General features: G+C 43.3%; 1 protein-coding gene across 2 annotated transcripts in view; it reads left to right on the top strand.

The window, feature by feature from the left end:
- Window positions 1-4,005: 4,005 nt before the first annotated feature.
- The window catches only part of DDAH1 (dimethylarginine dimethylaminohydrolase 1), a 144,173-nt gene continuing 120,978 nt past the window's right edge, over window positions 4,006-27,200 (top strand). For both annotated transcript variants that reach the window (XM_070405502.1, XM_070405501.1), the window contains exon 1: window positions 4,006-4,456. In XM_070405502.1, coding sequence (XP_070261603.1) covers window positions 4,154-4,456 — 303 coding nt within the window. In that variant the 5' untranslated portion in view covers window positions 4,006-4,153. The remainder of the gene's footprint in view (window positions 4,457-27,200) is intronic.

Here is a 27,200-nt window from a genome sequence, read left to right as displayed (position 1 = left end):
TAGGGAGGCCCAGGCCACTTACGGCGACTCTGTGGCAGGTGTGCGACTGGCCAGCGATCACCCTGCAGAGGGAGGCCCAGGTCAGCCAAGCCATTGCACCCCACGCCTGTCGCCTACAGAGGGAGGCCACCGGTGGCAGTGGAGGAGGTAGGCAGCACTGCACAGATGGCAAGCAGAGGCAGAGGCGGGGGTGGGGCCAGCTGCCTGCAGCCAGGGGATAGAAAGCCCCGATAGGCCCTGATCTCAGGCCAGGCCTAGGGATCCTACCTGAGGGGTCCTGGATTGTGAGAGGGTGCAGGCCAGGCTGAGGGACACCGCCCCCCCAAGTGCATGAATTTTCATGCACCAGGCATCTAGTACAATAATAAAATAGGAGAACCAAGCTTCTACCCACAGTCTGGCTCCAGAATCTACACTCATTCTCCATACCAGGTGTCTCTCCATTGCTCAAGTGATGAAAGCTTAGCCCACTATCTACCTTTATTTCCCCACTGTATTGCGGGGAAGAAACCCACTATTTCCCCAACCTGTTTCATCTTCTTTCTGGGCCCACAGAGGCTATATTTTCCAGACCTTCCCCGTGGTTATTGTAGCTATGTCATCAACTTCCAGCAGAGGGATCTGAGCAAGGTGATGTGTATCACTTCCTGGCCTGGCCCATTAAGTCTCTCACATGGTGCTATATGTTCTTTCCCGTTCTTTCTGCTTGAGGAAAGTGGGCATGGTGAGCATCGTGCCAAATTTTGAAGAGCTGGAGCCACAAAATGGAAGAAGGCTAGAACCCTGAATGTTGCTTGGAGAAGAGTCAGGCAACAATCAGAACCATGTTTGTTAGACTTTAAGTGAAAAAGAGATCCTCTTCTATCAACTTTGTGCCATTATATGTGTTAGAGTTATTTTGTTATAGCAGCTAGAGTTACCTTAACTGATACATATGTGAATTGAGCTGATCTATCTCTTGTTCCTGGCTTTAGTACATACTTTTCATTAGAATTCTCAATTATTTACATCCTAAAAATTATTCAATGCCTAAATAAACTCCAATTGCCTTCAAGCAGTTCTATTCCATTCCCACCAGCCACAGTGATATCTCTTTCCCTCGACTTCCTGTAGCATTTGGTTGTCTCTGCCTCTTATCATATCATAGCTCCAATTTTGGATGTCTTGTTTTTCCAGTGAGATTGTGAGCTCATCAAGGTCAAGGATCATGTTTTTATGCTTCTTGTATGACTCTGAAGTGCATAACATGGTGTTAATGTTTTGGGAATTTTCAATAAATGCTAGTATTTGTTGGGAAAATGAATTTGTAAATATATTAGGCTCAATAAAATCCATTTTCCTAAAAACAGTCCTTCATTGCTCAGGCAGGAAAGCATGTAAACTATAATTTACTGCAGTGGGTGTTTTTATCATTCTCTTCACCAATATACACATTCTAACACTTTTTGACAACTGCTTAGAGGAGACAGAAGGCATACTTATCAAATTTCAGATGACACAAAACGAGAGGTAATAAATAATGCACGAGATGGCAGAATCAAAACTAGACAAGCTGGAATGAAGCAGATAACACTTAATAGGGATAAGTACAAATTTAGACTTTAAAACCCAGCAGCCCAATTTATATATGGTTAACATCAATTTTTAGGGAAAAAAAAAAAAAACACGTTCAGGTTTTAATTGGCTACAAAGCTGAAATGAGCCCAAAGTTGCACACAGGACTCTGTTCATTGTGAGGCTCCGGGCACTGGGTGTCAGGCAAAGCATTCAAGCACTAACAAGGCACAGCATGAATTAAGGTTGCCATGTAGAGGCAAACAGGAGATGGATAGAGCTTTAATTTTGGGTAAAGGGGTGAACAAGTGTCCATATTTTTACCTGGGCAAGCTCAGCACCTGGGTCAACTTTTACCTGCAGCATTAGTCGGAACGCACTGTCCGATGATGATACCATTCAGTGATTTCTGACACTAGACTGGTGCCAATTGGGCAGCCTGGGTCCCCTTAAGTTGTACTTCAGAAGTAGAACCTAGTAGAAAGGATTATTTTCCTTTTGGTCCATTCCCCAGTGTCAGGGTTAGAGCTGTCCTTCACTCAAGACCCTTAATTGATGATGGTAAGAAATGCCACATCACCTGGATAAATTTAAATTTTACCCTTGGGAGAAGGGAAAGGAGGCAGATAGCAAGTTCTCTGGGCTCAGTTGGGACCACTGTTTGACCATCCTCACCATCCTAAATGTGCTCCTAGAAACCCTTATTTCTTAAGAACTGGGATCAGAGTTCTGGCAAGAAGGCTATGATGACCTGGTCCTTGGCACCAAACCACCAAAAAAGCAAATACAATATTAGTCAGTGTTAATAGAAGCCTAGCATCTGGCACAAAGGATCTGCTGTAGTCTGTGTGGCATCAGACCACACAGGAAGAATTGTTTCTTTTCCTGATACCATGATTTTAAAGGATTACTGGTGTAATCCTTCATCAAAAGGAAGATGACCAGAATGTTGAAGGGACTTAGAAACCAAATCACTAGTTATTTTTTGGTGGTTCAGGCTCAAGGCCTGGAAGGTGTCAGGATGGTGTGTGGGAAGGGAGCATGAGGCAGGATATCCTAACTGTCTTCAGGCAGGAGAATGCTGTGAAGAGTACTAGCATGTTAGGTCACGCCAGGAGGCAGAACTCGAGCGAGTGGGATATAAGCCCAAAATGAAGACATTTTTAACCACATTGCTCTTCAAAAGTGGAATATACTAGTACTTTGTAAGTGAGGTTTAAAATGTCCAAGGTCAGGTCCAATAACTGTCATAGATATTTTAGCTGTAATTCAAGAACATGTGTATGGGAAGTTAGATGCGAGGGTTTCCATGGTCCCATTCAAATCTAAGGGTTTATGGTCTAATCAATCTTTAAGTTAGAAACGTTCTACAGAATATGAGGAAAGATTACCTGAGATTATTTTATAGTTATAACCTGGTTTTTGAAGTGGATAGTTCCCTCAAAAAAAAAAAAAAAAGAGAAAGAAAAGAAAAAAAGCAAAACCCATGGGTTATTTAATCTTTGATATATGAGAGGGGGAAAATGGAAGGAAGGAAAAGGCGCTCCCTGAGGGTATGGTAAAAGAAACCTTCCACAGGGACCACGGGAATCCCACAGCGGTGCACAGGCCGAGAAGGCTGGAAACCCTCTCACTCAATGACAAGAATTATGATGCTGCACAACACTGCACAAGGTGAGCTCATGTCTTTTTTGGATAAAGCACGTTTGGTCTCTGCCTCTCTCCCTACCGCTGTTGGCCCTCCAAACAAACATGCAAGAATCACATTGTTCGGGAGAGCTGATTGTCCTTGAAACACTGTTGAGTTTCTATGTCTCTTTTTGTCTCTTTGAATGGGTTTCTTGAACTCTTCCTTTTTCTCAAAGTCTGGAAGAAATACAATGTTTTAATCCTATCGAGTCTCCCGTGCGATAAGGGGTCATTTGCAAAGAAAGTCAAGGTATTGTGGACTTGGGTGAGAAGGCAGATTCTCACCCTAAGAACCGGGGGTGGGGGGTAAAGGGGAACACATGCGGGGCAAACCAAGAACAGGAGAGTAGGGAGAGCGGTCAAGGTATTTAACCAACAAAATAGTTCCATCGTTTGCCGCCTGACCAGCAAGAAGCCCTCCAGTCGCTCTGGCAAGACCACTGCGGCTCCCCAAGTTCTCCCAGGAGGAGGTGCGGAGCGTGCACCTGAGGCAGAACGCAGGTAAAGCCAGGTCCGGATTCCGAGACTGTTGGCCGAGGTGGCCCCGACCTGCGCCCACCTCCGGTGCTGACCGCTTCCCCCAACCCCGCTCTTCGCGCGGGGCTCGCCACTCCCACGCCCCCCTGGGCCGCCGCGCACCGGGGAGCGCGGGGTGGGCGCGGGCTGCGCGCGGGCCGGCGCCCCGAGCTCTGGGCATGCTCAGTGGCGCGGGCAGGGCTCGGGGCGCGAGCGGGCGCCTTCCGCACCACAGTCCCCGGCTGCCGACGGGAGTCGCCGGGCGCTCGCAGGCTCGGCGCACGCCGCCCCGGGAGGAACTGCTGCCGCCGCCGCCGCCGCCACCGCCACCGTCACCGCCACCGCCACCGCCACCGCCGCCACCGCCGCTGGAGCCTCGCCTCCGCCCGGAGCCATGGCCGCGCTCGGCCACCCCGCCGTCTTCGGCCGGGCCACCCACGCCGTGGTGCGGGCGCTGCCCGAGTCCCTGTGCCAGCACGCGCTGAGGCGCGACAAGGGCGACGAGGTGGATTTCGCCCGCGCCGAGCGGCAGCACCAGCTCTACGTGGACGTGCTGGGCAGCAAGCTGGGGCTGCAGGTGGTGACGCTGCCGGCCGACGAGAGCCTCCCGGACTGCGTGTTCGTGGAGGACGTGGCCGTGGTGTGCGAGGAGACCGCTCTCATCACCCGCCCCGGGGCGCCGAGCCGGAGGAAGGAGGTAACTGCCCGCCCGGCGACGCGAGGGCGCGGCCGGGGACGCGCGGGGCCCTCCCCTTACCGCCGGGGCCGGAGTGGCCCGGGGAAATCGCGGCGTTGGCCCCCGGGCTAGTTCAGAACTTCCCTTTCGGGGGCGAGGGTGTGTACCTGCAAGTCGGGGAGAGAGAAGTTCATTGTTCACGCCTCCCGCGGCCGGGTCGGCGCAGCTCGGGTGCCTTGGAGAGGACCCAAAGGAGTGTGGTTGCGCGCCTCGAGCAGGTGGGTGGGGTGGGGAATCCATCTCACAGGCATTTTTATTTGTGAAGATTACAAAGCAGGGAAGACAATACAACTCACAGTGTCTCCCGGGGGACGGAGGCAGGGAAGGGTGCCGCTCCGGGCGGGCGGGCGGGCTGGTGGAGGCTGGGCGAGGACTCCAGGGGGCAGTGCCAGGTGGTGACACTGGACCTTCTAAGTTCTGCCTGGAGCTGGGAGTAGGGCGGGGCGGGCCCAATGAATTAACGGGGTGCGGGTGCCTAGAGACCTAGGGCGTCCCAAGTTACTTTTCAGTGGTGGAGAGTGAGTCCTCAGAAAGGGACTGCCAAGTGAATGAATGAAAAGAGTGGTTTGTGGGTGAACTGGAGTCAAATGTGAGAATGAAATAGGTTGAAAAGCCATACACTTTCCACTTTCGGGCTGTGTGTGTGTGTGTGTGTGTGTTTAATTAGAAATAGTTGTTTCACAAATTCCATAGTTGTATTCTCAATATTTTTGAACTCGTAACAGAGCTTTTGGTGTTCTCAAGGGATGGGGACTACTTTAAAATATTGCAGTGAAAATGGCTGTGATTGCTTTAAACACAAGGTAGGCTGGTGGGAAGAGACAAATAGAGTGAGATTGGATTTTAAAATACCATCTGGCCTGAGATTCTTCTCGTTGCCCTCTGAGAGCCCTGGCTGAAGACGCTATGTTGCTATTGGCATCAAGTGGCATTGCAAAAAGCTAGTGGCTTCTTTTGTATCTGGAGGGATAGGGATTTTTTTTTTTCCCTTTTTGCCTTTATTCGATTCATATTGCAAATGCCTCATAGAGCTTATTCCACAGCACGCTTCGCCAGTTGGTTAATAGAACCTTACATGTTCTGAGAGAATAAGCATATTGTATTTATTTGGCAGTGAGATCATTAGCGTTGGTCACCCTACCTTAGCAGAAAACCAAAAGAATAACAGGTCTCATTCTCTTAGCTCTTTTATCTCCACTGCCATACCTCTCCATCTTTGAATCTGTGAGGTGACCCCCTCTGTTTTAAAGTGGTAAGCATGGAACTCCTTTCGAATACTTTCTAAAATATCCCAGGCCATATGGCAGAGCTGAGGTTTGTACTTAAGAGTAAAATATATTTTTGAAATCCTTTAAAAAATCATAATTATTTGATGAGCATAGTAGTACAATTCCTGTTGAGACTGTCACATATTTAATCATCCATTTCATTTTATTCTTATAATAAAACCTTCCAAATTTTGAGCTTCCTGATCCTAAAGTGGGCAGTGATTTTTCTTCTCTGTCAGATTTCTGAGGCATACATTTTAAATTGACTTTATTCTTATGTCAGCCTGGTGGTCTACTGCCAGTGTAGTGGATAAAAACATCAGACTGTATCTAATGCTGTGACCTTCGGGGTTGGGGGTGGGTAGGGGCCAGTGTCTCCTGCCTCAGCGTTCTCACCTGTAAAATGGACATAATCATACCTATTTCACAGAGTTGTAATGAATTCATTAACCCACCTGAAATGTATAGGACAAGACATTTCATGAATGTTGGTTATTGTTCCATGGGAGATTTACTCCTTCCAGAGTAGTAAGAAGTCTAATGTGCACGGATGAATTACAGTGACATTTCCCCTTCCCCGGGTGAAGGGGAGTCATCTTCACACCTTAGGCTCCATCGTAATCTGCTACGTAGCACTGCTTCCCAGCTTGAGTTTCCTGCTGGTGTGTGGTCTCTGCCCTTGCACATGATCTGGATCGCCAGAGTAACAGACCTTCCAGCCAAGCCGTTTTGGATGGGGTGCTTCTGGAAAGCAGGCCATGCAGAGTAACTAGCTCTCTTTAAAATCTCTCAGAGCACTAGTTTGCTGTCCTGGTTGGTGTGAATAAATTCTTGTTGAGTAAGTGAATGAATGAAATGCTAATTAGCTAATACCAACATGAAGGCCCTCATTGGATTGTTATATATATTTTAATGTGACACCTGCCTCCCTAACTGTGAAATTCCACAGCCAAGGCATTATCTTAAAATTATTATCACAGAACCCCTTGCCTCCTGTCTTCTCACTGCAATATTTATTCTCAATATTTATTCTCCACACTGTGGCCAATCTGGTCTTTCTAAAACTCAAATCTGATCTTGTCCCTCCTATGATTAAAAGTCTTGAGGGGCCTTTAATGAACTTGATAAACCAGTGGTTCTCAACCTTGGCTGCACATTAGAATCACCTGGGAATCTTTTTAAAATCCTGATTTCTGGGCCTCATCCTCGGATGAGGGTAGCTGGGCCTCGAAGGATGAGGCCCAGAAATCAGGATTTTAAAAAGATTCCCAGGTGATTCTAATGTGCAGCCAAGGTTGAGAACCACTGTAGATAAACCCATTGAGCTTAGCTCTGTTTGCCTTTCCAGATCCAGCTGCACCTCTGACCCCACCCCAGGTGCCTCCTATTGCTTTTCTGAGTATGCATTTCTCCTTTGCCTAGGTCACAGTCATCGGCAAACTGCGGCTCGCGAGCCACATGCGGCTCTTTGGCCCCTTGAGTGTGGCTCTTCCACAAAATACCACGTGCGGGCACATGGGCCTAGGACAATCTCCCTCCTTCCTCTCCTCCACTTTACCTGGTTGTACTTATGCTTCAGTTCTCAGCGTATTGTTACCATTAATATTATTAGCTAATCTTTATTGGGTGCTTGCCATTTACCAGACATTTTGCCAGATTTATTATATGCATTTCAATGAATGCTCATATCAATCCTTTAAGCTCAACATAGCATTATTCCTATTTTAAAGTTGATAAAGTTGAGGCTTAGAGAGATTAAATAAATTGGCCAAGGTTATGGATTGAAACCAGTGAAACCAGGATCTGAACTCAGGTTTGCAGGACTCTAAAGCTCTAGTCCCAATCTCTGTAATGTTAGACATCACTTTCCCTTTTATGAGTACCTATAACCTTCTGTACTCCCTTTTATGGTACTTATCATACCACATAGTAATTGCCTGTTTACCTTTCTATATCCCCCACTGTTATCAAAATTGTGAGGGCAGGGAGCATGTCTGTAGTGTTCAACATTTTAATCCCAAGGCCTTGCACCCAATAATCATGCAACAAACATATTTTTGAACATATGTGTCCATGATTTTAGATCAGCCTTAGTTTTTTCCTCATTATGACATATTTGGTGCTTTGCAAGCACCCCCATCAGTAGAGTCACAAAGGTTTCATTACAAGGATAGGTTTTTCTCAATTGCCCTATCTCTGCCTCTTGTTTTTTTGGTTGTTTGTTTTTATAAAATTCCTGAGAAGTGGAGAACCAAGATGGTGGCATAGGTGAACACCTGTACTTGCTGCCTCCTAAAACCATATCAAAATTACAACTAAAATACATAACAACTATCATCCAGAACCGTGGGAAAGCTGGCTGAGTGGAAGTACTACAACTAGAGAGGTGAAGAAAGTGCATTGAGGCTGGTAGGAGGTATGGAGGCGTGGAACGGGCTGGCACCCAGGTGTGCCGTTTTTTAATCGGGAGGGAGAGACAAGCTCCCACTTGCACTAGTTCATTGCTGGGCGAGACTCTGGGGGGCCCAGACAGATAAGGGGAGAAACTGGACTGTCTGGCATCGGGGCAGGAATGCGGGGGCGGCTTTCTCTAATGGAGGTGCTCCCAATGGTCATTGTTCCTGTGCAGAGCCCGCCCTGGTGCAGAGCTGACTGGTAGCCATTGCTGTTTGCACCGCCCTGGAGATTCCCTGAAACTCTGCCCTACCCGGGCTGTGAGCAGTGGCTTTTGCATATGAATGGCCTGTTTTTTTCTCAGCCTAAAACCTGTCAAAAGAGCTTGCAGCTGGGTCAGGGAGCCCCAAAGCTTTCAAAAGTATGCCCAAGGCCGCACCAGCACCAGCCTGCCTTGCTTCACAGCTGGGCCTCATCTGGGCATTTCCAAACCCCATACAAAGAGGAGGAATCTGCAGATCTCTCTGTAGCTCCTGCTGGGTGGCCCCAGGCAGTGTCTGACTTTGCACCTCCTTGGAGATCCAAGAGCCAATGTACCCAGTGGTCAGAGTGAGACCATCCAGATTACAATTCTTCACATCCATAAGAGACACTCAGGGGGTAGACTCAGTGAGCACCAAAGCCCCACTGAAGCAAGTCCTGCCCCATAAGGGTGTCTCCTGCACAGCAACTTTTCCATTATAGACACAGCTGGTCCTCACAGCCAGTTGGCCTGGAGGTGAATTCCTCCCAGTGATACCAACAACAATCAAGGCTCAACTACAACAAGACTGTGCACACAGCCCACAAAGGGGTGCACCAAGAGTGTCCACCTCAGGTGATTGGGGAGGCTGAGCCACTGGGCTCTATAGGACACCTACTACACAGGGCCACTTTATCAACTCAAGGAGACTTAGCAGCTACCCAATACATAGAAACAAACACAGGAAAGCAGCCAAAATGTGGAGACAAAGAAACATGTCACAAATGAAAGAAATGGAAGAAAGCAAACTACTGGATATACAATTCAAAACCACAGTTATAAGGTACTCAAGAATCTTCTAGAAACCTCCAAGGAACTTAGTGAGACCTTTAAGGATCTTAGTGAGAATGCAAAAAAAAAAAAAAAACAACAACAAAAAAAAAAACGGAAAAGGACCAATCAGAAATTAAGCATACACTGACTGAAATAAAGAATAATATACTTACAAGTCCAGGAAGCACAGAGAACCCCAAACAAGAGGAATCCAAAGAGGACCACACCAAGACACATCATAATTAAAATGCCAAGGGCAAAAGACAAAGAGAGAATCTTAAAAGCAGCAAGAGAAAAACAGTTAGTTACCTACAAGGGAGTACCCATAGGACTGTCAGCTGATTTCTCAACAGAAACTATTCAGGCCAGAAGGGAGTGGCAAGAAATATTCAAAGTGATGAATAGAAAGAACCTACAACCAAGATTACTCTACCCAGCAAAGCTACAGACAAGAAAAAGCTAAAGGAATTCATCACAACTAAACCAGCATTATATGAAATGCTGAAGGGTATTATTTAAGAAGAGGAAGAAGAAGAAAAAGGTAAAGATAAAAAATTATGAACAACAAAGTAACAACAAATACATATCTACCAACAAGTGAATCTAAAAATCAAATGAATAAAAAATCTGATGAACAGAATAAACTGGTGAATGTAATAGAATCAGGGGCATGGAAATGGAGCGGACTGACAGTTCTCGGGGGGAAAGGGGTGTGTGTGGGGGGGTGCGGGAAGAGATTGGACAAAGATCTTATATGCATGTATGCAGTATCTATGGACACGGACAGTGGGATGGCGAGGGCCTGGGGTGGGGTGGGAACCGGGTGGAGGGGAGCTATGGGGGGAAAAAAGAGGGACATCTGTAGTAATCTGAACAATAAAGATTTTTAAAAAATTTCCTGAGAAGTCCCTTCTTAATCAAAACATCATGTTATGTATAATGACTTTTCTTCCTTGGAAGAAAGGAGCAAGTATGGAACTCAAGAAAGTAATCCTATAAAAGCTCTGTGTTTGCCACAATGGGGCCTCCAAAGGTCACTGCAGGAAATTCAGGTTTTAGTGAAGAAATTTTATATACAGAAAGTCATCAAATGTTAATTGTCTAATAACTCTGTATCTTCAGGAATATGAATATTTTAATATGTTTAGTACTTTGGAAACAAACACATTAGCCTTGATAAGCCAATTATATTTTAAATGAATCCAACTTACTTTGTAGAGGAAAAAAGGTCAACTTCTAAATGTCAAAGTCCTGTGAACAAATATCCAAATGATGAAGTAAGATAAGTGACAGGGTGTGAGGATTGGGGTGTGTTTTTTTAACTAAAAATTTGGAATAGATTATACATGCCTGAAGTACCAAATTCAAAAGGCACAAGAAGATATGCATTGCAAGTTTGTCTAGCTCTCCTTACCCCACTCTTGTACCTGACTACCCAGTTTCTTTCCACAGAGGCAACTACTAACACCACTTGCTTCAGTTTCCTTCTAGAAGGTTTTTAGTGCCTAATACATGATTAATTGGCAAAGCTTACTCAAGCAAAATAGTGAAATATATCCTGTGACCTTTCGTCCTTCTTTCACAGCTCTTTTGTCCTTTCCCAGGTACCAATATTAGTCAGATATTCTGCCTAGGAGAAAAACCACACACACAAAGTGGTAATGCCTTTAATTATCCTTTCCTGGAGCATTTGCATTGTTATACGAAGAAGGCAGTGCTTAGTACAAGGTAATAAATTACCAAAGTTGAATTTAGTGGTGCATAGGGACATAAGTAGAAGAGATGAGCAAATACATATTTGGATAGAAATTACCCTTCTGTTGGGGCACTTAACTCTTCAGACCTACCTATTTAGTCCTGGGTTTGTTCTTTGGTTAGGAAAAAGCATAATTATGCTGATCCCAGAGGCAAGAGAGCATCAAGGTCATGTCTAACATATGCCAAGTTCTGTGTGTGAACCCCAAAAGGTGCTAATAACAACTAGCTCTATTTAAAAGACAAGAAAACTGAGACTCGGGTAACTATGGTTAAGTAACTTGTCCAAAGTCGCACATAGCTAATAAGTGGCAGAAATGAGGTTTTCGTAAGAATGCAAAGGTCATTTTTGCTTGAAATCCTTGTTCCCAGTTGTGGTTAATCATAACAAAAGGTTAAATCAATATAAAATAACTAACAAAATCCCATTTCACACACCAATAATATGTAATCTAACTTGGATATTAACTAAGTGACTTATTTTAGAGTCTCTTCTCTCATAAATTATAGTAGGGTTTTTTTTTTTTCATTTTAGTTAAAAATAACAATTCAGTCATTTACAAGAAACCCCAAAATTGCCTAGGCACAGTTGTGCATAGTTGTGTCTTACTTACCAGCTGACTGGATGATAACTTTTTAAACACACACATTTCCTAAAACTTCTGTTTCACTTCAGGTGAGAAAACTACCATAAACCACAATTAGAAATTACTTTCTCACCAGGATGGAAAGCGAACGAGCTGGAAGCTCCTCACGTGGCAGCGGATTAATGGTTCTTGATAAAGTATCACCTCCAACTGGTTAGAACAACTGCTCCCTTTCAGTTCCTTTTCAGCTCTTCGACATGGCCTTGGCAAAAAAGCTCTTGGAAATGGATGCATCCTGGAAAATGGGATGCATCCAATAATGTAATCTATTCCCGTACAGTTGATCTTGAAAGCCTTGAAATAAAGAACATGATGAGTAGGGAGTGAGTTCTATTAGATACTATTAGCGAAAATGAGCTTTCTGCAGAGATTCCTAGAGTCATTAGAGAATCATTATAAGACTAAGAAGGCAGGGATGGATCCCTTATAATTCAGATATGCTGGGAAATTGATTTTCCATGTTTTTGAATTCTTAATGAGCTCAGATTTCTTCACAATTAATTTTATTATAGTAATGGTAGGTATCCATCCATTAATATAAACCGCAACACAGAAAAAAAACTACTTAAGATTTTTGAACAAACAGATTTACTTTCCACTGCCTTTGCACCATAAATAAATTATTCATGGCCTCTTATGAGCCTCAATATAAATATGGAGATGCTTGATTGAAAAGTGAGTGCTGGTTATTACTTGTTTTATGGCATTTGATATTAAAATCTGTAACCACTTCGGAAAACCTAGTTTTCTGACTGGAGATCTGGACATGTGGTAGAGCTCTTCCCCCTAATCAAGAGGTATCATAATTAAAGATAAAATAATGGAAATCTAATGAGAGAGAGAAAAGGTTTCATTTATATCTTATACAGAACACAGTGCATTCATTGTTCATCCCAAGTAGTCAATAAATATTTGTTTACTGTAACTAAATCCCTGATGTTCCATCAAAATTCTCCTCTGACCTTTGAAGTTGGCTTTCATTGCTGTCCCTAAACTGGTATTAGGTATCAAATCTGTCAGAGTCCTTAGGCTCATTTCATAAACAGGTACCTTTCATGCAGACGGACAAGCAGGAGTAATATCAGACAACAAATTTCATTAAAAGATGCGTGCATGTAATGCCATCCTCGTTCACTTTGTCTTTGTCAAGTAATTTAATATGTGAAAATGCACACTGTCTTCCTGAAGCCGAGTGCAGAAGGAATAGTAGTGTCACATGGGAAGGAATACATCACCAGACTTTAGACTCCTGTTTTTAAATGTCTAGATCATCCAAGCAGATATGATCAAAGAAATCAGCACAGCAGAGTTTGAAGGTAGTACAAATCATTACAGGGTTGGTTTAATTTTGCCCAGCAAATTCGTGTGAGCAAATGTGACTTAGTTTAGGTTAGCAAATGAAGGGACATACAACTTTTAAGCACTCCCCACTTTGCAGCCGGATGGGCATTCAGGGGTAAGTTGTCATTCCGATGAAGATGAATACTTCAGTATTTTGCTTGATTTGAATATGCATAAGTAAATAACCTTTGCTTTCATAAAAAAAATTGCCTTGATTTATTTGTTTTTATTTTGTTTAAGAAATATTACAGTTTTCCGATTTGCTTATGAGTGCCATGATTGCATTAAAAATGATTGTGCTTTAACCCTGGCTAGTATGGCTCAGTGGTAGAGCATCAGTCTGCCCATCTAAGGATCCTGAGTTTGATTCCCAGTTAAGGGCACATACCTGGATTGAAGGTTCTTTCCCTGGCACATGCAGGAGGCAACCAATTGATGTGTCTCTTTTTTTCCCTCCCTCCCTCCCTCTCTCCCTAAAAATCAGTGGAAAAAATATCCCCAGGTAAAGATTAAAAATGACTGTGCTTTCTTGTCCTGGCCAGGTGGCTGTCCTTATACATTAAAAGGTTGTAGGTTTGGTCCCAGTTGGGGTGCTTGCAAGAGGCTGCTGATCAGTGTTTCTCCCTCAAATGGATGTCTTGCGCTCTCTCTCTTTCTCCCTCCCTTCCTCCCTCTCTCTCAAACCAATAAAAACAATTTTTTAAATGACTGTGCTTTTTGAAGATGAAGGAATACTTGCATCACTCATACACTTTTGTGCATTTGCATTCAGCAACTATCTACTACTTACCAGACCCAATATTTGGTGCTGGGGAGATGTAGATGAATTAGATTCCACTGTTTCCCACAAGGACCTCACAGTCAGGGAGGCAGACCGGTGGCAGACACTCACAGAGCCCGAGGTCTGGTTTTATGACAGAACTCTGTCTGGTGCTATGGAAACTCTGGGAGGTGTGTCGGACACTAGGACTTCTCAGAAGAAGCAATTTTTGAGCTAGAAGTAACCAGGGGAGGCAGAGAGGGGCAGCCTTCAGAGATAGCTTTGTAAGATAGGATGCAGTGATATAATACAGTAAGAATTAACTTCATTAATGTTTGGAAGGATGCACGATTGAGAAAAGCCCTCTGTGCCCTCTCAGATTTCTGAGGTTTTTGGATCCCCAGTTCCAAGTTCACCAATGAAAACCACATCCTTAACCATATTTCCTGTTTTGAGGATAGAGGGATTGGGGGCCTAGTACACCCCATTTCTAACTGTACTCCCATCTTTTCTCCTATCAGGTGCTCCAGAGGGTTTGGCACCCCTTCCAGGATTCTTCACTAGTTTGGGAGCAGTGTAACCAACTGCTAGAGTGAACTCCAAGTTTAAGACTCATTTCTTGACGTTATAGAATGCCATTTGACTGGGCAGTAATATTTTCCCTTTGGTCAAATTTACCACATTAGGATGTGTCAGGCAAATCAGTAATTTATAGGTAATATATAGGTATACAGTTGACCTTTAAACAATGTGAGGGTAAGGGGGGGGATCCACCTCTGAGTGGTGGAAAATCCATGTGTAACTTTTGACTTCCTGCAAACTCAGTCATCCCTCAGTATCTGCAGGGGATTGGTTCTAGGACACTTGGGGCTGCCAAAACTCACAGATGCTTCAACCCCTTTTATAAGATGGCCTAGAACAATGCATATAGTCGGCCCTCCACATCCACATATTCCCAACTGTGGGGTGGAAAATACTGGTCTGTGATTGGTTGAATCTACGGATTTGAAACCTAGGGATACAGAGGGCCAACTATATATTAGTATTGAAAAACATCTATGTATAAGTGGAACCGCGCAGTTCAAACCTGTGTTGTTCAAGGGTCAGCTGTATATAACATTATCCCTTTCAAAGGCAGGTAAGGGAAAACTATTTTCTATTTGATGTTGAAGTGTGTTTTTATTCACAAATCTCCATCTTGGCAGGAGACACCATTGAATCTCACACTAATATAAATCAAGTGCAGAGTGAATCTATGATTAGGGGTTGCATTTTGTGTATGCTACAAAAGGCAGCATGTTAGGGACCCAGCACTGTTCTAGGGGTCAGGGAACACTGGTTTTGATTTTTGTGGTGATATGATGTAATATTCTTTCCAGCTTGGAGATGCTATTCTTCCTTTTGGATCTCAGTGTGTGTTGGGGTGGATGTGGAGGGTGGGAAAGAAAGAAAGAGATGGGGGAAAATGGAAGGGAAAATTATGATAACTTACATTCATGATGTGGGATTATGGTTTCATGAATAAAAAATATTAAAGTTTGTCCAACCTAAGACGTTATGCTTGTTCTACTTAATTAACCACGCATATAAATCCATGCTTTATTAATAACAATCCATTATGAAATGAAATTGAATTTGCTATTTCAAAAGTTGTGTATTATAACACATTTGATAAATAATTTTTCCTATAGACAACTTTAAATAAAAGCCATTTGAAAGAGCATGATTCCTAGACCCACATAATTGTTACCATCACAGGTCACTTTCATCAGTATCTACTATTTCAGGGATCCTCAAACTACGGCCCGCGGGCCACATGCGGCCCGCTGAAAACATTTATCCGGCCCGCCGGTTGTTTTTGCCGCCGCTACCTGTCCTGCTTAGCAGCCGACTCATCCCGGGCCTGCAGTGCGCATGTGTGGAATGTCTGAGGGACAGTGAACTGGCCCCCTGTTTAAAAAGTTTGAGGACCTCTGTACTATTTGATGTTTCTGTGGTAAATGTGAATCAATGACTTGAAGAAATGAAGAGCAAGTGGGTCTGAGGTATGTGTTACAAGGTGTGTTATCTGTTAGAACTAAAAGTCTTGACTTGCCCAGGGAAGTTCTTTCTTATAAACCCTCCATATATATATGTGCTGATTTCCATTTCTGGTGCTAAAATTGAGTTTCGTTTTCAAAAGTTAACAACTTTGACTTTGGTCTCCCAAAACTGCCTAAAGTTATGTTTCTGAGTAAACACAAAGAGGAAAAGACACCTGTTTCAATGCAGACTTTCTATAGTAAGCTGCATACAAATTAAGATTGTAAACACAATAAGATCTTGATGTAATTATTTTTTAAAACTTGCAGATATGCTTGTGGTAAAGCATAGTCATTTTTAGCCTGAAATGATTAACAAAACATGAAATTAGTTAATTAAATAATCTTGGTGCAGTTACAAGATAATAGAAAAAAATACATCCATTTTATTATCTTAATTATTATGTATTTTAGTCGTAAGTGAACCATCATTTTATGAAGAAAGAATAATATAACTACAGTTTGGCTTTGGGCCATATTTTAGGTCATTTGTGATATAAACATACTTTTCAATTCAAGAGTTTTATGTGGATAAATTTAAACCAAGTACTTTGTTTTGAGGTACTCAAACTGTTTTTGCTCTTGTTTTTGGTATGCCCTCTTAGTCCTCCTCGGGGGCCCTCCCTTTCCTGCTCCCCTTTCTCTGAAACTGGAGGAAGAGAGAGGGGCCCTAGTCCAAAAGGGTATGGATTTCTTCATTTTTTGCCATGTTACTCTCAAATTAAATCTTTCTAAAGCTTTAGGCCTCCCCTGATCTCCAAGCTTCCCAAACCATCCCAGTATATAAGCAGTTTATCTCTGCATAGAGCACAGCTTCAAGACAAGGCTTCTTTGTACGGTTGTGTGTCTCTGTTTTCAAATCGCTTCTCTCCACTCACTATAGTGGGGTCATGAAATCAATTTAGTGGATCATGACCAGCTCATTTATTTTTATTGTAAAAGAAACAATAGAAAATGTCTGAGTACACAGCAACATCGTTGGGTCAGTATTGTTTCAGGAAACTTTTTTCGTTTGTATGTATTTGTGTTTGTATGTGTACTTAGTAGGTGTATAAAATATGTTTCCCACTCTGGGTCGTTAAGAAAAAGACTGAAAACCCACAGTATCTCCTTTCAAACATATCGCACCATTGAGCCTCTTCATAGACATTCTAGACTCAGGGCCATGCCTGTTTCCCAGTGCATTCTGGGAATCATAACCAAAATTGCAAATGTTTCTCTATGCATATCAAGTCATGCTTGATTTCCACTCCTTACAGTGGTGACGTCCTGGCTGTTTGGACCCTGTCCATCCAGGAAAAAAATAAATGAGGAAGATTGTGGACTTCGCCATTTGCTAGAAGCTGATTCTCCCTCTCCATTGGTGACATTCTAAACCAGTTAAGGAAAGGTTGCATGGATTCAGACCGGAAAGCATAGTTTCCATCTGAACTTGCATCACTTTCGCTTTTGATGAGAGCATATTCAGTGGCAGCACACACCCCAAAGCTCTCGCATCAGAAAGGGTTGTGCTCTTCCTACCGGCGGCCTCAGGGTCCGAGGTCAGAATTTGGCTGTGGGAGCTCTGGGATTGCGATGGAAACCCAGAACATGTTTTTGTTGTTGTTCAAAGAGTCCCAGAATATGTCAAAGCACAGAATGTGCTAAAACAATTATAATGTTTATGTCATGCTCAGACCACTGCCTGGAATGCCTAGAAAGAGACCCTGAAAAACACTGTTTTTATCATTTTTTCTTCACACTTCTGCAATACTGAATAGGTGGAAATCCACTTCTAAGCCTTTATGGAATAGTGCCCAATGGAAATTTAATTTTCTTCCCCAAGGACCCTACCTCAATTATATTTGATGCTGATGGTGCTCATTTAAGTTTGAAACATTTGTACAAGTTGGGGGTTCATTCTAACAATGTATTTGACTGGTTAGTAATGAGTGGCTTTAAGTCTACAGGGAAACAGAGCATCTGATTTTCAGGGGTAACCCCCTCTTCACAGCTGAGCGGTCTAGTACTGAGAGCGAAGTGTACTCCCTCACACATGTTCTTTTGTCTCCCGCAAAAGGAGGGCTTTGAAGATTTTTATAAGAGACGTTACTGATAGAGGCAAACACCGGGTGGCTGGGACTGGAGAAATTGTGTGTTGGTAGGAAAAGGGCTTGGGATTGTGCATCTTGGAGCTATAATTGCATGAGAAGAAATGGGTAGTGCGATGGTCATGTCCGTGTCTGCATTTTTCTTTGCGAGCACTGAGCTGGATAACCGAAGCCTCTGAGTGGTTGGCAAGAAAAGTGAGGATTAATATTGCTGCTGACTGGACCCCAGAGAGGAGCTTCTTGGTGAGGGAGAGGAGTAATAGGGATTTCATTGAGAACATTTTCTTGAAAGTAAATGCACAAAAACACACAAGATATAGCTCACTGGCCTCAGCGTGGCTGAGAGCTCCATTATGATTCGGGACACGCTCCCTGAAACACTCGCCTGCCCAGAGGTCAGCCTAATGACAGGAAGTTCCACAAATGTAACAGCTACCGTCCCGTGGCCTGTTTTAAACACACACACACACACACACACACACCCAGAGAGAAAGAATTTATACTTATTCTAAATCAAGAATTTATACTATACTAAATCAAGTTTGGATAAAATCTGTTTTCTCACATTACCTTCCTTGCGAATAATGCTTGGTAATAATGTGGCTCATCAAAAATGATTAGAGGGATTCTTGAGTTACATTATTTTGGTGGACCATTAGCCAGGAGAAATACGTTTCTAAGTGAATTTTCCTTTTCCACTGGGCTCTTCCGGTCTGTGATCACCTCCATGTCACCCTGCCTTCCTCTTCATTTCACCCTTTTCTGGAGCTGTCAACGGAGGAAAAAGAGTGGATGCAGTTCCTGGGGCCTCCCTACCCTTCTTTGCTTCCCTCTGGCTGGGTGTTCTTATAACACCAGGAGTTTGTCCTCATCTTCTGGGCCTGGGTTGTGATCGTCAAATTACAACTTTCAACTGATAAGTGGATCATAAAGTCAGCCTCGTGGGTCACTCCACTTTTTTGTTTGTTTTGTTTTGTTGTTTGTAGATGAACTAGAATCAAATTGAAAATGTCATGGTGTGTGCATTACTCGCACGACAGCCTGTTGTGTTTTTTCATGTAATCTTTGTCTTGTTTATACACATACATGTATATACATGTTCCCTTTGTGTGTTGTGGATTCCAATGCAAAGTGTATTCCTTACTGTGGGTCACAGTCATTAAAGTCTACTTATCTAGGAGACCAACACCAACTTAAACAAATGCTATCATTTTAGCTTTTGCTGACAGTCTTTGCTGTTTTCAGACCAATTGAATTTTGGTGTGTGTCAGAGGCATTTGACTTTCATTGAGCAAATGGGCAGTTTGGTCGCCGTTACCTAGTAGGAAGTTAAAGCCAATCATCTAAATGCAGCAAAGTGCAGGAAATGGAGAGGAAGAGAAAAAACAAACAGTGGAAAGGTAGAGGAAAAATAAGTGGAAAGTCTTGGGCTCTTTTCAGTGAATAGACCTTTTCAAATATCAAGGACTCCCTCACATAAATGCTATAGAGAATTTACATACACTTAGAAGTGATATGGTCATTTGTAAACAAAATCATGATGCTGTATTATTACAGGCCAGGATTGCAGGTGTTCAGAAAGTGCACCTCTTATTAAAAAGGCCACATTAGCCTGGCCAGTGTGACTCAGCGGTTGAGAATCGACCCATGAACCAGGAGGTCACGGTTCTATTCTGGATCAGGTCACATGCCTGGGTTGCAGGCACAATCCCAAGTAGGGGGCATACAGGAGGCAGCCATACAGTGATGCTCTCTCATCATTGATGTTTCTATCCCTCTCTCCCTCTCCCTTTCTCTCTTTGAAATTAATAAAAACATTATTTTTTTAAAAAAGGGGTCACATTAGAGCCCAGGATAGTTTCATATTTTTTGATCCCAGCCTCATTTCTACTGAATCTGCTTTCCCCGGCTCCCCATAATCTGCCCACCTGCATCTGATTCAGCTTGCTCCGTTCCCCAAATCCATAGTCACTGGAAGTGCCACGTTCTCTCAGGTACTTCAATCATCATCCCAGCATGTGTATCTCTCCCACAGAGCCTACTATCTAGAGACACATGCTTGTAGACTGACTCAGGAGGCAGACTGACTCCCTTACAGGCATGCCTTAAGCTGTGGTTTCTCCTTTCCAATGTGCCCTGAGGGGTGGAAGAGGACAGCTGTGAATTCAAATTGTGGTTCCACTGCTTATTAGCTGTGTGGTCTGGAGCAAGCTGGGCTTCGGTTTCATCATCTGTAAAAACTGGTGTGGTTTTGGCTACCCTGTGACTTCGTTATGATGATTAGATGCATTAAATATGCATTGAAGCAGTACCATGCGAGAATAGCCCTTTGGTCCATGCAAGAATAGCTCTCTTTTTTCTGTTACTTGCTTTCTGTCTTTCTAGAGAGCAGGCATTCTAATCCCTCAGGATTGAAGCTGTGCTTTTTTCTTGCTTCTTTCTCTCCCTGGAGACCTCTGTTCCTTTGGCTGTGGCCTTGCTGCCTGTGGCCTGCCCAGACATTGAGACTCTGCCTAGCTGTTAGGATTCATGGCTCTTCTCTTTTGGACTCCTGTGCTGCCTCTACTGAAACATGCCAGGAGGTGGGGAAGACCATTCAAAACATCCGCTGGAGCCTCAGCGCACAGCTGGGCCCGTCCCCCAGCACCTGTGCTACCCGAAAGGCGGATCTGATGTGGGGCACTGGCCTTCTCTCCACCTCACCATTTCAGGAGTAAGTCATCACACTCACCTGAATCCAAAGATACTACCCTTTCTATAATTTCTCTTCACGCTTTCAACCTTCTGAGTGAATAGGATCTCTGCCTTTAAACTTAGCACTTGATCTTGAACTGGTTGTATATGGGCATTAGATTCCAACTTCTTTATCCATTGAATAGGTTTTCCATTTTTAAGAACTTTAAAACTTCTTACATTGAGAAGTAAAATTCCAACTGAAGTTGAGTGTTGGTTCCACTTCTCAGTTACATCATCATGGGCAACTCACAAGTTTCAGTTTCCAGTGAAATATCTTTCTGCCTGCTTCCCAAGGATGTTGGAGATCAGAATGTACTGAATACTGTGATGCCCCAAACAAATGTGATTACACCAGTAACGTTATGATAAGTGACAGATTGTACATAATGACAGTAGTAACATTGTTATTTAGGGACTAGAGATGACCAGCGTATTCTTGATGTTTCTGACTGACTACATTTGACCAGTGTCCCTCGCACTGTGATCACGAAGCTCTGAAAACCCTATGAGAGGGGCCCTGATAGAAAGAGGCTACTCCTAGAAAGCTTCAGCTAACTCTAAAGGCTTAAATCTACCGCTTATTAACAAGGTGAACTTGGGCAAATAACCGTTGGGTACAGTTTTGTCATCTGAAACAAAGGATAACATGACTTAGTCATTCAACAAGCAGTCATTGTTGAGTGCCTCCTATATATAAAACCGATAAAGTAAGCGAACATAACACCTGTCCTGATGAAGACTGTTGTGTAATTTGGGACAGAAAATAAAATAAATAATCACAAATATACATGTACTTAAAAACAGTGGAAGTTCTGTTTTTAAAGTTCTGTTTTTGAAGTTCTCCTCTTAAAACCTCTAAAGAGCTGTGTAGCCGAAACCGGTTTGGCTCAGTGGATAGAGCGTCGGCCTGCGGACTGAAGGGTCCCAGGTTCGATTCCGGTCAAGGGCATGTACCTGGGTTGCGGGCACATCCCCAGTAGGAGATGTGCAGGAGGCAGCTGGTCGATGTTTCTCTCTCATCGATGTTTCTAACTATCTATCTCTCTCTCCCTTCCTCTCTGTAAAAAATCAATAAAATATATTAAAAAAAAAAAAAAAAAAAAAAAAAAAAAAAAAAAAAAAAAAAAAAAAAAAAAAAAGAGCTGTGTAGCTGAGGGCTCATAGGTGATTGCTGTGGACTTCAGGATTCCCATATGGAAACTGGGGGTCATGCTGCTCTCATTCACCATCTGTTGTGCTGATGCTTAAATGAAGAAATGAATGTGAAAGCACTCTGTGAGCATCATGGTTGTGGGTGTTAGGTAGTGGCTCCTTCTGACCGATAAACTCAGCACCCATAGGAACTGGGCCACAGACCACCTTCCACAGCCCCTAAAGATGGGTCCCTGGACTCACAGTCTTAGAACCAGCCCTTTGAACCCCCCAGCCTGCCTCAGACGGCTTTCAGAGCTTTGACAGCAGGATCTACGGAAGTGACACATGTTAAGGAACTGGCTAGTTTATGGAACTCCTAGAGACATAGGAGACTAATCATTTCAGAATATGCACTTGGTAAGTAGAGTGTGGGAGCTAAGTAGGCTCCAAGAACACACATGACCATCACTTATTGTGTGCTATGCAAGCTCCTTTGTTTACCCCACTTCATCTCACCCAGACAATTCCCTCCATTTTACAGATGGGGAAATTGAGGAGAGGTTACAGGACTTACCTAAGGTCAAATTGTTACTAAATAGTGAAGCCAAGATGGGGAGCCAGGTCTTTCTGATTCTGAAGCCCAGGCATTTGACCATTATACCACAGAGAAGGCATGCCAGTCATTAGAGAATTTGGGGTAGTGAGACCACATTGATACAAATACCACAGCCACAGGCTTGATGCCATCAAGGAACAGCTGTCCCATCTTGGTGAGGGCACCAAGAAGATAGGTTTCAGCTCAGCAACTACTCATCCCTCTACCCCTCATCCATGAGGCTAGCCCAGAAACCTTCCCCACCCAGCAGAACCACAGAGGGATTGACCAGTGTCTCCAGCCATGGATTTAGTCTGGGCTTGATACTTGTTGGCAGGGTTCCTTGCCAAATAATTAAGCAACCCATGGAGAACCTTGACCTTGTATGCACCACAGGGCATGCTGAGTAAGCCTGAACAGAAATCCTGGGAATGGTCCCAGCTCAAGTTTCCACTGCTCCCTGGCTCTGGGGGGGTAGAAAACAACCATTAATTCCATCTGTACAACTACACTAAGTCTTGCTTAGTCTCCCCAGAGTAAAATCAAAGGGTAAATTATATGAAAAAATACATAAAGGATACGGACACAGATCATTACTATTCTGGAAATGGATGTCGCCCTAACTCGGTGTGTGTCTCAGTAACATAGACCCCAAAGTGAACAAGACAATAACACAAGCCACAATATTAGAAACAACACAAGCAAGCTGCAACTTGTCTAATTCCTGTGCACCTGTGTTTTGGTTGAGGGAGTAGGGATGCGCATAGAGTATGACTGGATGTTGTTCTCCCTGTATCTTAGAGCAGGGAAGGAAGGATAGTATGCCTGGTTTTGGGTCCCAGCATCCCTTAACCCCACAGTTAAGACACTTAGAGTAACTTTGAAGCCATTTAGCTTCTTACCCTTCCTCTCTCTTCTGTCTTGCTCTCAGGGGGCCAATGTTACCCATGTTTAAGAGAAATCAATGCATTACCCATGCCACTAGAGGCTCCTGACTTTGTTTTTATGAATATTTTCCCTTCCCTCTATAGAGGACTAGAGTCCTGCCCCTGTACTCTTAAGTGCCATGGGGACCTGCCGCTAGATAGCTTGGACTTCTGGAGCCTTCCCCACCTGCTTGGACTTCCACCCACCAAAAATGTTTCTCTGTGTGCCTAGGTCTCATTTTCAGGCTTCCTTCCGGACCCCACACAGTGCGTGAACCCCTTCTCTCAGTTAATCCTTTTACCCAGAATAAATAACAGCAATAATAATATGTATCATATATTTATTGTGCAGCAGCACTTTAAATCCATCATCCTTACCAGTCGTCTTGGTCCTATTCCAAGCTCTTGGAGCAGCCTGGTTATTAGCAGAGGAAATTAAAGGACCCCCTTGGTCATTAGGTCAGTGGGTTAGCCTGCTCTTGTCTGCTGTTGGCCTTGCTCTGATATGACCCTTACTCATTTCAAATGCTGAAGTTGTGCTCTGGTCCATTAACTGGTTTATATCTTGACCCCCTTTGCTGATTTCTTGCCTAGGTCCCCCCACAAAACACCTCAAGGGTGGCTTCTAATCCTTGTGTGAGAAGATCCCTGAAATAGACTGCCAAGCCATGTTGTGCCAGCCCTCTCATATATCTGCCTGGTAAATGTGTCAGGCCAACCACTACCCTGCCTTATGCTGGGGTGAACCCATCAGTTTGGTCCCTTTTGCTGGGCCTTTTATGCCACTGTCATCCTGAATCTTCTTCCTTCTGCCCACACTTGGAAGCATCCCTGGTCATGGGCCTTGCCCTGGTGGACCATTCTGCTGACTGGAACTCAGACCCAACATGCTTATATGTTTTTAAGTATTTATTAGGTACAACCTATTGGAATTTTGAGGTAAGGTGACATGACTACATATATTTAATTTTCCTTCTCTTTTCCCACCTCCTATAATAATTAGCTCTCAATTAAATGCTACTCTCTGGCTCACTTTAATTAATCAATTTGTTCTTGGAATTCTCACTAAACTGACTTTAGTACAGTTTAGTAAATTGGCATTTGCTGGTAGAAAAATAATCTTACTGAGTTTAATTAAACAAATTAAAAAGTGATAGTCTCAATTATCAAAGCTGTTTTGTGTTTTTTGTTGTTTGTTTGTTTTGTTAATCCTCACCCAAGGATATTGATTTTTAGAGAGAGGGAGGGAGAGGGAAAGAAAGAGAGAGAGGAGAGAGAGAGAGAGAGAGAGAGAGAGAGAGAGAGAGGAGAGAGAGAGAGAAATATCAATGTGAGAGGGTTACATCAACTGGTTGCCTCTGCACGAGGGCCTGGGGATCGAACCTGCAACCCAGGTATATGCCCTTGACCAGGAATTGAACCCACAACCCTTAGGTCTGCAGGCTGATCCTCTAAACCACTAAACAGCATCAGCCAGGGCAAAACTGTTTTTTTATAGATTTCCTGGGTTTTGTGTTGTTTTTTGTAGAAGAAAATTATTCACATTATTGTAATTCCATATAGTTCAAACCTAGAACAAAGGAAGTGATGCAAATCCTTTAGCAGAAAGGTCACTTGAGTCATCAGAGTGTCCCAAGCCATTGTGGGGCCTTGGAGCTGCTATTGAGGCACAGCACATTTCTTCAGATTATGACACCCCTCGTTTGTGTAGATGTTTTTCTTGTGAATATTTGCACTGAAGGAGAGCAATAGAGAGACATTCACTTATAAACAAAAGCCAGTGGTTTGAGGAGGAAATGAATCCTTCATAGAATTCTAAAATAAACCAGATTCTCAAAAACTCTCATTCAATTCCTGCCATTCTTTATCTTTTAGAAGATAAACAGAGGCGGTTGGGAGAATGAAAGGGCAGAATTAGCAACAATAAAAACATGAATTTTGATAGATGTTTCAGAATAACAACTTCAAACTAATAGACCTTAATGTACTCACAAGAAAGGATACTGAAGGTTCTGGCTCCTCATCATAACTGGCTGATATTTACTGCTGAACATATTGCACTGTACAAGGTCTCCATGTCTTCCTCGGGTTGATTACAAGTGATGAAACCAGGGGCACAGCCAGTTTGTTTTAATGATTGAATGTGAAGGAAGAAGGTAGTATTGCAGAGGAGAAATCTTTCCAGTGTTTCCATTGAGAATTAGCCTGTTGATGGGAAAATTCAGAGAGCAAGGGACAGTGCAACTTTTGGTTGACATTTTGCATAATTTAGACTGACTAAACCTACAATTCCTGGTAACTCGATTTGAATTTTTGGCAAGCTTTGGAACTAACTTGATAGGGAGTTGTCAGGTCTACCTCTAGGCTAAGACTAGCAATCATATTATTGGGTCAATGATTTTGTATTCTAGTCAGATGTGTTTTTTTTTTAGGGTTGCAGCAGTGAACAGAGACCTATCCACATCTACTGCAAGAAAGAGGAGGAAAAAATGCAAGGATATACTCCAACTGAAACCACAAAATCGTTAGGAACATGGCGTGTCTCTTTTTCCTCGTGTTCTCTCTTCTCTCCGTGGATCTGTTTCATTCTGTTCTGTTTCTTCATAACTTAAGCTTTTTTGTGGTCCAGAAATTACCTCATAACCCTTTAACTTAGCTGCCATGTCAATCTGACTCAGACTTCCAGTTTCTTAATTTCAGATTCCCAAATTGGGAGTCTCATGGGCCCATACTAAATTTTTGAGCCAGGCAACCAAGTCATAGGTAGTTGGCCAGCCTACAAATAAACTGAATCTGTTCCAGGAGCCCAGTATTCAGTCAGCTATGCTTCACAATCAAGGGCCAAAGTAAGTTTGCTTAGAGCAGCGGAGTCTAGACAGGGTAGACCCCAACATGTAAAACAGACAGGCCGTGGTGTGTCTCACAGATAGCCAGCTTCCTCCTGCCAGTAAGTGAATCTGAACACTGAACCCTTGTGAAAGAAAAAATGCTGTGGGTACCACAGTCTTGTCTTTTTACCCTTTGAGTTTTGAAATTCAATGATGGTGACCTTTTTTTTTTCTCTCCTGTTGAAAGGTGGCCTGCCTGTCCTATATCCCTTTAGAGAGAATACTTCCCTCCTGCCCCCAGGTGAAAATTAAGATATACTATGCAAGGCTGCAATAGAGAGTGGAGATAGAGAAGAAGAAGGGAAAATGGGAAAAGAGAAGGAGAATGGGGATGAACTGGCCAGATATGAAACCCTCAGTTTCCACACAGAAACCTGATACATCTCCATGATGCTAAGCCATAAATTAGATGATTGGGGGTGGTGATAGGAAGTTTGTGGGAGCAGAAGAGGGAAGGAAAGGGGACTAAAACAAGGTGGGGTTGGGGGAGAGAGCACAAGGGAGAGATGGAATAGTGGGCAGCTTCCGAAGGTAGAAATTCCAACTTGATGCCTTTGAAATAACATTGCCAAAGGATAGGACAAAATGTGGAGTTGAAATGGAGATGAACAGATGAGCTAGTCTAGCCTTCAGCTTTCCTTCTTCCTGAAAGCACTCCAGTGCACAAGTTTGTGAACAACCTCTGGGGTAGTACAGCCCAGCACGAGTGTCTCTACTTCTGACCAACCCCAATTAGAGATACGCCAGAAAACAAAGCATTTGGAGAGTCCAGACATCTATCTTGGCGTAATATTTTGGTTTGCCATTTTAACAAATGGTCAGAGTTGCAGATGACATTGAACTGTTGGGATAAGTTAATCTCCCCTTTAGGAAGGAGAGAAAGATTGTTTTATTCTTTTGTGTATCTTTCTTTGCTTCTACCATTATCCATCACTTCTGAGATGGTGACCATGGTCTGGTATGCAAAGCCACATATGTCAAGTTCCTAAACAGTTGGTCTTGGGCACAGTGCTTA

Source organism: Myotis yumanensis, unplaced genomic scaffold (assembly GCF_028538775.1).
Source record: "Myotis yumanensis isolate MYYU_CA2020_CCGP unplaced genomic scaffold, mMyoYum1.0.hap1 SCAF_2, whole genome shotgun sequence".
NCBI lineage: Eukaryota > Metazoa > Chordata > Mammalia > Chiroptera > Vespertilionidae > Myotis > Myotis yumanensis.
Note: the sequence above shows the minus strand (reverse complement) of the source record. Positions and strands in the feature narration are given on the sequence as shown.